Genomic DNA, 9667 nt, shown 5'->3' with positions numbered 1-9667 from the left:
GGAACATGGCTCCCAGCCAGTCACAGGCCATTCCGGGAGCCGCTCCCTCACTCTTGATTGAGAAGCAGGTACCGCCCTCTGCTGCCAGGAATGGTGCCGCTGGAGACCAAGGTCACACAGATGTGTAACTCAGCCTTGAGCAACCTTTACTGCTTGTTTCAGACAGGATGGGGAGCCACACCCACTTCCTCAGACGTCACACCGACGCTGAACTCCAAAAACATCAGCCCTCTCTGGTCTTTCCACTCACAGTCCCCATGGCCCCCCTCCACAAATCCCATGGGACCCTGAAGAACGAACTCCTCCTAGTAATGCTCCTCACTGTTTCCCTTACACTTAGCTTAGCCTCCGCCTCGGCCCTGCCCCCCACCTTGAGGATACTCAGGGACTTCTTCCCAGGCAACCGCTCCAGGGCAGCTAGTTGGGGGTGTCCCCTTCTCCTCTCCATGTGAGCATTGTCTGTAAGACTTGTTTCCAGATGCCTTTCGCATCCCCTCTCCTACTCTTTCTCTGCTCTCTGGGGCGAGTTCATCATTGACCCCCAAGTCCTGACCAACTAAAGCATCTCTGGGGGGGCCCTAAGAAGGGCTCAACATGTTCTTCTACTCCACTTCTTCTGATCTCCTGTGGCTGGAAAAGCTGGGGTACCTGAGGGAGGAGAAGGCTCTTAGCAAGCAGTCCAGGGGTTTAGGTTCCAGAGTTGGCCATCCCCTCACCCCAAATGCCCACCACTGTTCCCATCCATCCCTCCAAGTCTAGCTCCACCTAATTTCCTATTCACCCCTCTCCCCCACCCAGTTAGACAATACTGACCCTGAGGAGCCCTCTCAGTCAGTGCTGTGGGCCTGGTCAGGCTCCTTCTGAGTGTCCGTGGTCTCCTGAAACCCTCCAGGAAACAGGTTCTGGGCCCTCTGGGTTCTCCACTGCTGTCTGGGGCTGGAGGCAGGGCTGGAGCCTGATGAGAAAAGCCATCAGCTGGGCAATGCCCGGGTGCCTGCTACCACCCAGGGTCTGCCCCCTGCACACTCTGATTGCCTCACCATCACTGGACCAGGACGGCTTCTCCTCATCAGGCGACAGTGTCTGCGGGGGGCTGGACCAGGGCCTGGACAGGGAGGAGGCTGAGGCCTCGCCCCACAGTTCCTGCTGCTGCTGCTGATGGAGCTGAATGGGAGGAAGAAGAGTGAGGGCTCCCTCCTGCCCCTCAGCACAAGGCCCAGGCCCTGGGCTGGGCGCAGAGGGCTTTGAAGCCTCCTTTCCAGTCCCTGTTGGGTATTTCCTTACCCCTCCTCAGCCTCCTTTTGGGCAGCTGCTTTCTCCCCACATTTCTCTTTTCTGACCTTTCCACTCACCTGGTGTAGGTAGATGGCATGAAGACTCATCTCAGCAGAAGCAAGCTCTGGCAGCTGGGCCAGCTTCTGGCTCCCAGTGCCCCCAGGGGACACACAGCTGGAACAGAGGGCGGGATACATCAAAGACATGCCCCTCCCCCTGCAACCCACAGGGAGGGCCAGGCTTAGCCTCCCCTTCCTAATCACACCCTCCCAACCACTGCCACCACCACCCACCCCCGTGCCCCCGCACCCTGCACCCTCCTCCTGGACGCTCAGTCCCACCACCCCTCCTTCCCTGCACCTCGGGCCCCCACCCCTCACCTGGGGTCCTGGGCAATTCGGGAAATGGAGGCCAGGAGGCTGGCAGTGGCTGCAGCTGGGCTGGGGGCTGTGGGGCTCAGGTCCCGTGGGGGCAGCAGGGGGTGCACCAAGAGGTTAGCCAGGAAGGCCTCAGGCTGTGAGCAAGAGAAGACGGGTCAGAAGAGAGGACAGAAGTGGAGGGAGGAGGTCTCAGCAAGGCTGGAGAGCAGGCTGGACCAGTGAGTGAGCAAGTGAATACAAAAAGTGAGGCAGAGGAAGGGGAGGTGAGCAGGGCTGGAGGTGAGGCCAGAGGGCAGGCCAGGCTTGGCTCACCAGAGGTGAGGAGGAGTCGCTGAGCACCCCGGGGGTGACCGGACTGCGAACGGAAGTGGCGCCCAAAGCGGCTGCATCCTGTTGTACCCGGCCTCGAAGTTGCCCCAGGAACTTGGAGCTGTGCCCTGGGGGGCGCCATTGTGGGTGCACCAGGGAGAACCTCATCAGGGAGAGCTCAGTCTTTCCGTCCTCTGCGCGCTGAGACTGCGAGGCCTCTGTCTGTCCCGCCGAGAGCCACTGAGAGAAAAAAGCCACGGACACTGCTCTTATAGCTGCAGTGGGAGCCTCGTGGGGTAGGCGGGACAGGAAACACCAGCCCCAGTCCTCAGGTGAAAGAACGCAGGCCACAGTGGACACTTGCTCAAGGTCACAAAAACACAGCAGCAGAGCAGGACCTGGGTCCAGGCCCAGCACAGGAAGCTTCGAGGACGCAGTGTTTTGTCAATCTGTACACACCAGACCATAGGGCTAGCCCTAAGGCCTTGGTGGGGAGGGCCAGTCTCACTCCAGCGCCACCCACTGGCCAGCCCATTTCTCCGCCTCTCTGCTGGCCTTCAGTCCATTTACTGGCGCTAGGATTATACACACATCACATGTGTAATCCTCAGGACACTCACTGTCCTCAAGGACACTAGGCCCAGGGAAGTGAAGTAATTGGCTCAAGGTCACAGGTGGCAAGCGATGAAGCTAGGGGGCAAACCCCTACCTAACCACTACCCCGCACATCCAGGGAAGGACTCTAACCTGAGGGTGGCCGTGGCGCTTCACGTCCATAAGGGCAAAGGAACAGATGTCACCAACCCCGGCCACATCCACAGTGAAATGATGAAAAAAGTCAATAATCTCCAGGGCGCGAGGTCGAAACCAAAAGAGCAGAAACAACGGGGTGAGAAGAGGGGACAGGAGCTCTTCCAGGAGGGAGACCTGAGGAAGAAGGGGGTGGAGGGGAGAAAGGGTTGCTGAGGTTGACCAGGACCAAGAGGTCCCCAAGGCTGCTGACCAGGGCAGGAACCCTCCAACCCAGTTATTCCCGGGCTGCCAAGATAGCCAGCCCGGGGCCTATTAGTCCCAGGCCCTTTCCAAGACCAGACGGCTGCAGAGCTGGCTTCACACCCAAGCAGCCCCGCCGAGGTCTCGACCCTCACCGCTCGGTACTGCAACAGCCGCGCCATCTGGGGGTACGCGCTGGCCCTACCCGCAGCCCCGGGCTCCTCGGGGAGGTAATGCATGTGGGCCAAGGCCGACTGCAAGAGGAGCTGCGGAGAACGCCCCTGGCACTGCTCGTCCGGAAGGAAAGACCTGGAGGGCGGGATCCGGGTGGGAAAAGGTGCCTGCGGTTGGTTAGGAGGTCGCGCGCATGGGGGAGGCGGGGCTGGAGAGGGACGCCGGCGTTGGGAGGAGTCGGGATAGGGGGAGCGGAAAGGGGGACTCGGCGCCAAATGGAAGGAATGAGGCCCTCCCCGGACGGGTCCCGTCGCACCTGGCCACCGTGGCCGTGAGCCCGAGCGCGGTCATGGCGGTGAGCACGTGCTCCACGGCGAGCACATCCTCGTCGTAGACGGTGAGCAGGAGCAGCGCGGCGAGGAGCGCGCCGGCGAAGAAGACGACCTGGCGGGCGAGCAGCGCCAGCAGGGGCGCGGGGGGCGCGGCGGCGCGCAGGAAGGCGGCGGCGGGCCGGTAGGCGCGGGCCAGGCGCGCGCGCAGCTCGTGCGGCAGCTCGTTGAAGTGACGCAGCTGCAGGCGGGCCAGGCGGGACCAGCGGCGCGCCCCCAGCGCCCCCGGCTCGCGCCGCAGCAGCTCCACGTGGCTGTAGAAGGCGTGCAGCACCTGCCAGGCCAGCACCAGCGGGCTCAGCGCCAGGTTGACGGCCGCCAGCAGCAGCACCGTGCGCCGCCAGCGCGCCGCCAGGGTGCCCCGCTGGTCGTGGCGCTTGTAGGCGTCCGGCAGCTCCCAGCCCCCGCGGAAGAGCGAGAAGGGCCCTCGGAAGAGGAGGAGGTCGACGTTGAGCGCCAGGCCGCGGCTGAGAAAGGCCGCGCCGCCTCCCCAGGGCAGCGCGCAGCGGGCCGGCAGCAGGCCCTTGTTGGCCAGCGCCACCTGGTAGTTGGTGTAGCGCAGGATGCGGTGGTGGACGTCCAGCTCGGTCAGCGGCCGCGGCTGCACGCACAGCCCCCCGCTCCTCTGCAGCGCCAGCAGGCGCGATTGCACCTCCGCCCAGGGCACGGAGCTGAGCTCCTCCTGAGGATGGGGGGGGGGGGGTGAGGGCCATGCCCCGGATCCCTCTGCACCGTGATGCCCAAACTCACCACGACCAGAGCTACATCCCTAGCCCCTCCCCCCCACCAGTGTCCCTCGGGTGGGAAACCTGTCACCACTCTCTACTCTCCTTGCCCTTCCTTAACTGTGTCGCCACCCAGGGCCATTTCCTACTACCCTGCATTCTCTTCTGGATTGTTCCACGTGGACCTGCCACTCCTGAGGCCATGAGTCATGTGCTTCCCAGCGACACCTCACAGGTTAAACTCTTCAGGTATTTGACCTCAGCTCCTTAAGAGCAAATTTTCCTGAGCCCCCTCCCCTTCCCCCGGGGAAGTCCTACACACAGAAGACACTGAGTGGCCACAGTGCCCAGGCGCCTGCCAACACAGGTCCACAGGCCTCAGGCGGCTTGCCTCCAACTGCCCACCCCATGCCTTCCCCCGCAGTAACCTTCCTAAGGCACTGGCTGTGTCCACGTCTGGGGTGGAGGCTGTCAGATCTCACTTGGATCTCCTCTGCAAACCTCACGTTAGCCCAGTTTCACCCAGCTGCCCCAGTCCAGCTTAGTCAAGTCCCTCCGGGCCAGCCTCTCCAGTCCATCCCAGGGTCTCCCCTTCCCCTGGAAGGAAGAGGGGAGGAGGGAAATGAAGGAAGGAGGGTGTGCGGTCTCCTGCAGGAGCAGTAGTCTGCCTCTTCCCCTCCACTGCCTCTGCCTCCCTGGTCCTTCTGGTCTCCCCTGCTCCAGGCGACTCTCTAGAGCCTCTCCCCTTGGCTGTACAGGGAGGCATGGAGAAGGCTCTAGATTTCTAGGGGGAGCTGGCTACAGAAGATGACCTTAGAGCAATGCTTTAAAGGAAGAACTTGGGTACAGAGCAAGGAGCGTGAGCAAGACAGGGAGGGAAGAAAGGGCAAAGTGAACCCCGGGGACAGTGAAGGGGTCCTTGCAGTGGCTGACAGCAGCAGGGGGCAAAGCCAGGAAGGGGAGTGGGATCACCCCACGGGGCCTGAACCCTCAGTCACAGGCTGGTGGGTTGATCTTCTCACTGCTGCCCACAGATGCTCATTGCCTTCCCCTTTCTGCATCAGGGCTTGTCCTGCCCCCCACCTCCTGTCCTTCTCAGCCCCACCCCAATTCCTCCTGCTCTGTAAAGCCAGATGACCGCCCCTCCTCTAAATATCACAAGCATGTGACTATAAGTCATCTTCTGTAACCCATCTAAATCTGCTAAGCTCCACCAGGGTAGGGCCCGTGTTTTATAAGTGGTAGTACCCCACCTCCTAACATTATTCAGGGCCTAGGGTGGATGTCATTGAGGCCTTCTGCCTGCTTTCCAGTCTGTCTGTACAGCCCCCACTCCTCCCCATCCTCTGCCCCGACACGGCACCCTCCACACAGATGCACCCACCCAGCTCACCGGGGGGATGTGCAGGGCCTCCCTGTAAAACACTTGGATGTCCCAGTAGCTGAAGAGGTTGCAGACTGAGCGAAGCAGCTGGACCAGCCAGAAGGCTGCAGCCAGGATCAGAAGGAAGACCAGCAGGGGGCTTGAGTGGATCCTGGGGGGAGGGGGGAGTAACATAGCGAGAAAGTGCGACCTCCATTGAGAGGGAGATGAGACTTGGGGTGTAATGGAAAAGTCGTGGAGGGGATCCAGCAAGACCAGCAGTTTTCAAAGTGTGGGGTGTCTGGGGGTCCTCGAGACCCTTGAAAATGTCTGCAAGGTCAGAACTTTTTTCAGATAATACTGGTGTTTCTGTCATTTTTATTCTCATTCTCTCATGAACGTAGAGTTTTCTAGAGGCTAGGTGACATCACACTGACAGCTGATGGAATGTGTCCTCAGCTTTAATCTCTAATAAAGTAAATATAGATACTATGATTCTCATAAACAAAAGCTATTAGGGTTCTCAATAAATTTTAAGTATATAAAAGGTATTCTGAGCCGGGCCGGCGTGGCTCAGCGGTTGAGCATTGACCTATGATCCAGGAGATCACGGTTCTATTCCCGGTCAGGGCACGTGCCTGGGGTTGTGGCCTCGATCCCCAGCAGGGGGCGTGCAGGAGGCAGCTGATCAATGACTCTCATCACTAATGTTTCTCTCTCTCCCTCTCCTTTCCTCTCTCTGAAATCAATAAAGACATTTAAACAACAAAAAAGGTATTCTGAGACCCAAACCTTGGAGAACTGATGATCTAGCCCAGGGACAAAAGATGGGTGGCTCTTGTCTACTGTCTTCCCCTCCCCCCTCCCCCCACCAGTGGCAACTCACCGCTGGGCACACTGGGACGAGGGTAGGATGGCATCCGACAGAGTAACTTTGCTGTGTGGCAGCCCAGGTCTTGTCCGGTTATTTGGCTGGTTGGCAAAGAGAACGTTGTAATCCACGCAGCGCAGGAGAAAGGTGGTGAAGGCAATGATGAAAACAAATTGCCTGGAGGGCCGGGGGTTCAGTGGTCAGACCCACTCGGAACCCTCTCCCCCAAGTCCAGGCCCTGGCTGCTTGGGAAGGCCCCGAGTGGGCTAGAGTCAGCAGGCACAACCAGGACAAGCATCTCACCCCAGCTGGAAGGCATCCTCCAGCAGGATACAGGAGAAGCCGTTTCTCTGGTGGTAGCTGTAGATGTGGCAGGTGTGTCAAGAAATCAGCCGCAGGCGTGATGGGCCTTTCCTGAGCATGCCTCCCCCTCACTCCACCCAAAGTCCCCTAACCCACTGCACCCTCGGAGTCCCCCTGCCAAGAATGGCGGCTGCCCCAGGGGCCCTTCTGTGCCGCCCCCACCAGGCCCAGCACAAAGGATATCTTGGTGAAGAAGCTGTCCAGGTTCTGGATGTGGTGCCAGGAGCCTGGGCACAGAGGGGAGGGTGTTGGGACTCGGCTCTCATCTGAGCGTGCTCTCCAGGCCCTCGGCCTGCTGCCTCACCCCCTAGGCCCCCCCCAACCCACTCCCCCCACAGCCCCACACCTGCACACTCACCTCGGAGCCCTTCAGGCACATGAAGCAGGGGCTGCTGCTCCTCCCCGTGAACGGGTGAATCCTGGGACCCCTCAGGGTCACAGTCTTCCAGCCGCTCATAATCCTGCTCAGGGATCAGAGGGCCTATTCGCAGCCCAGGGTTGTCCTGGGGGCATCGGCGCAAAGGAGGGGCAGTCACCGAGGCCAGGGGTGGGGTGGAGTGGGAACCCCAGGAAGGGGGAGCAGAGGTGAGTCTCATCACAGGCTCTGCCTGTGTTGGGGGTGTGGCTGGGGTGGGCGGGGCACTGTGTCTAGGCTGAGAAGCCCCTGGGGTCTGCACAGCTGGGCAGGGGGCCCCCAGGGCTGGGGGAGGAGCTGAGGAAGGCACACTTCTGGTGTGAGGAGCAGGGGACAGAGAGAAGATGGAGAGCCTCCCTCCCCCAGGCCCGCGACACGGAGGAGGGGGAAGAGGAGGCAGTGGCATGGGGAGGAGGGGCACCGATCCAGGCCCCAGGTCTCCCCACCGCCCCAGCTGCCCCCTGCTCCCCCCCCAGCCCATTCGCCTCACCATTGGGTTGGTGGCTTCTCCTGAAAGCTTGGAAGGCGGGGAGCTGCTCTTGCTTCCACCGAGGTTTGAGGAGCTGAGCAGGAACTTCGATAGGACAGCAACAACAACACAGTGACTCAGTTGGGGCAGGCCCCAGGCGTCCCAGCTCCCAGTCACCTGTCTAAGCACTCACACCCCCTTCCAGGGCCACCTGCAGCCTAGGCTGTCAGGGCCCCGCCTCCATGCAGGAGGGGCATCGGGGGGCGAGTCGGAGGCTTGAGAACCGACCAGAGGAGGCACCTATTGTCCCGTCTTCAGACCTCAAGTAGATTTGAAGGGGAGTCCAGAGAGTAGCAGCCAAAATAACAAAAGCAAAAAGAAAACCCCGTCACAGGATTATAGGACTATGGGGTCAAGATGGTAAATCAAGAGGGGAGACTGCCCAACTTTGCGTCCAGGTTGGGGGAAACTGAGAGGAAGGAAGGGAAGACAGAAAGGAGAGCAGCGATCTCAGACGTGAGAGGCGGGTGTTTGGAGCTTACAGTAGAAAAGTGGAGTTCCTTGGATGTTCCATTATGTTTACTTCTTTATTCTCTTGAACCCTGAAACCCTTTCCCCCAAGTCCTGATCCAGTTTTTGGAGGCCCCTGAGAAGCCTCAGGACTGAACCGGCAGAGGGCAGCTGGGGGTCAGGAATTTGGAAGGATAGTTTGGGTACCAAGGGATGAACTGACTGAGTTGAGTTCCTCATGGCCACGTCAACAAGGAGGGGGAGGAGGCCCGGGCAGCTGGTCCGGTGGCTTGTCCAACGCCATTCTTGAGGCCCTGAATCACCCACCAGGTTTCCTACTGAAGCCCATGCCTGAGATGCTGACTCAGCCAGCCAGGTGTGAGGCCAAGGGCTGACGTAGGGGCCAGTATCCATGAAATGGAGAGGAACAGAGTGCTTCCCAGATTGTTCCCTGGAAGCACATGGAGGCAATCACAGAATTGCCCACAACATTGGGGTCCAGATAGGCCCGTTTCTCCTTCCACGCCTCCTTCCTGGGAGAGCTGTCATCCTAGCTCGGGACTTGCATAGTTTTATCTCTGATCAGGGGGCAGAGCTATGGAAACAAGAGTCGCTCCTCCCAGAAATGTCATCCTAGTGCCGAAAATGGAATCCCACATTGTAGAGGGGCTAGGAATTTCCCATGAAGTCTCAGAGACATCTGTCCAGATTGGTTATGTGGGGTTTCATCTCGTCTCCCCTCAGCCTCACTCACCTCAATATTCTGCCACACTTACTATAGGACCCCTCCCACACACCCTGCCTGTGTGCTAATCCTGGCACACTTTCTCACCCAGTTCCACCCCATTTGCAGCCTCCCTACCACCACCACCACCACCCAGTTCAAGTCAATTTATTATAAAGGGCGCTTTTTCCTGCCAGGCACTCAAAGGGGATGGGGGGAAACGGAAGAATGAGACAGAGCCACTACCCAAAAAAGAAATCCTGGCCAGTGGGGGAGGCGGCTATGCAAACAAATAAAGGAAGCGCAGAATAGAGAGGTCCAAGAGCTGTGCTGCGGTGGGAGCCTTGGTCAGCCTGACCTGCGGTGAGGGAGACATCCGTGGGGAGATGCGTCTGAGGCGGTGCCTTGATAAGCTACCAGACCTGAGTATCAATGGTTCTCAATCATTGAATAGGGGGAGCGTATCAGAATCCCCCGGGGAGCTTTTCCTCCATTATAATAAGTGGCTGCCCACCAGCCTGGGACAGCAGGGTGGGTGGAAAAACACGTGCATTTGTGTTTTGGGGGTTTTTTTTGGTTTGTTTTTTGTGTGTTTGTTTGCTTAAAATGTTTATATCGATTTCAGAGAGAAGGGAGAGGGAGAGAGAGATAGAAACATCGAGAGTCATTGATCGGCTGCCTCCTGCAGCCCCCTACTGGGGTCGAGC

At 59.4% G+C, this 9667-nt stretch overlaps 1 protein-coding gene across 1 annotated transcript; it reads right to left on the bottom strand.

Annotated features, from left to right (window-relative positions):
* Window positions 1–123: 123 nt before the first annotated feature.
* Window positions 124–7750, bottom strand: ATG9B (autophagy related 9B; the record flags this gene model as incomplete). Its single annotated transcript, XM_081148106.1, has 14 exons — window positions 124–648; window positions 814–955; window positions 1041–1164; window positions 1353–1449; window positions 1656–1789; window positions 1968–2204; window positions 2712–2891; window positions 3113–3266; window positions 3448–4202; window positions 5639–5780; window positions 6495–6656; window positions 6783–6847; window positions 7026–7069; window positions 7201–7750. 13 exons carry the CDS (start codon window positions 7748–7750, stop codon window positions 828–830), a joined length of 2772 nt encoding a protein of 923 aa, XP_081004232.1. The 3' UTR covers window positions 124–648; window positions 814–827.
* Between the last annotated feature and the right edge of the window lie 1917 nt (window positions 7751–9667).

Source organism: Miniopterus schreibersii, assembly GCF_964146895.1.
Source record: "Miniopterus schreibersii genome assembly, chromosome: 9".
Lineage (NCBI taxonomy): Eukaryota > Metazoa > Chordata > Mammalia > Chiroptera > Miniopteridae > Miniopterus > Miniopterus schreibersii.
Note: the sequence above shows the minus strand (reverse complement) of the source record. Positions and strands in the feature narration are given on the sequence as shown.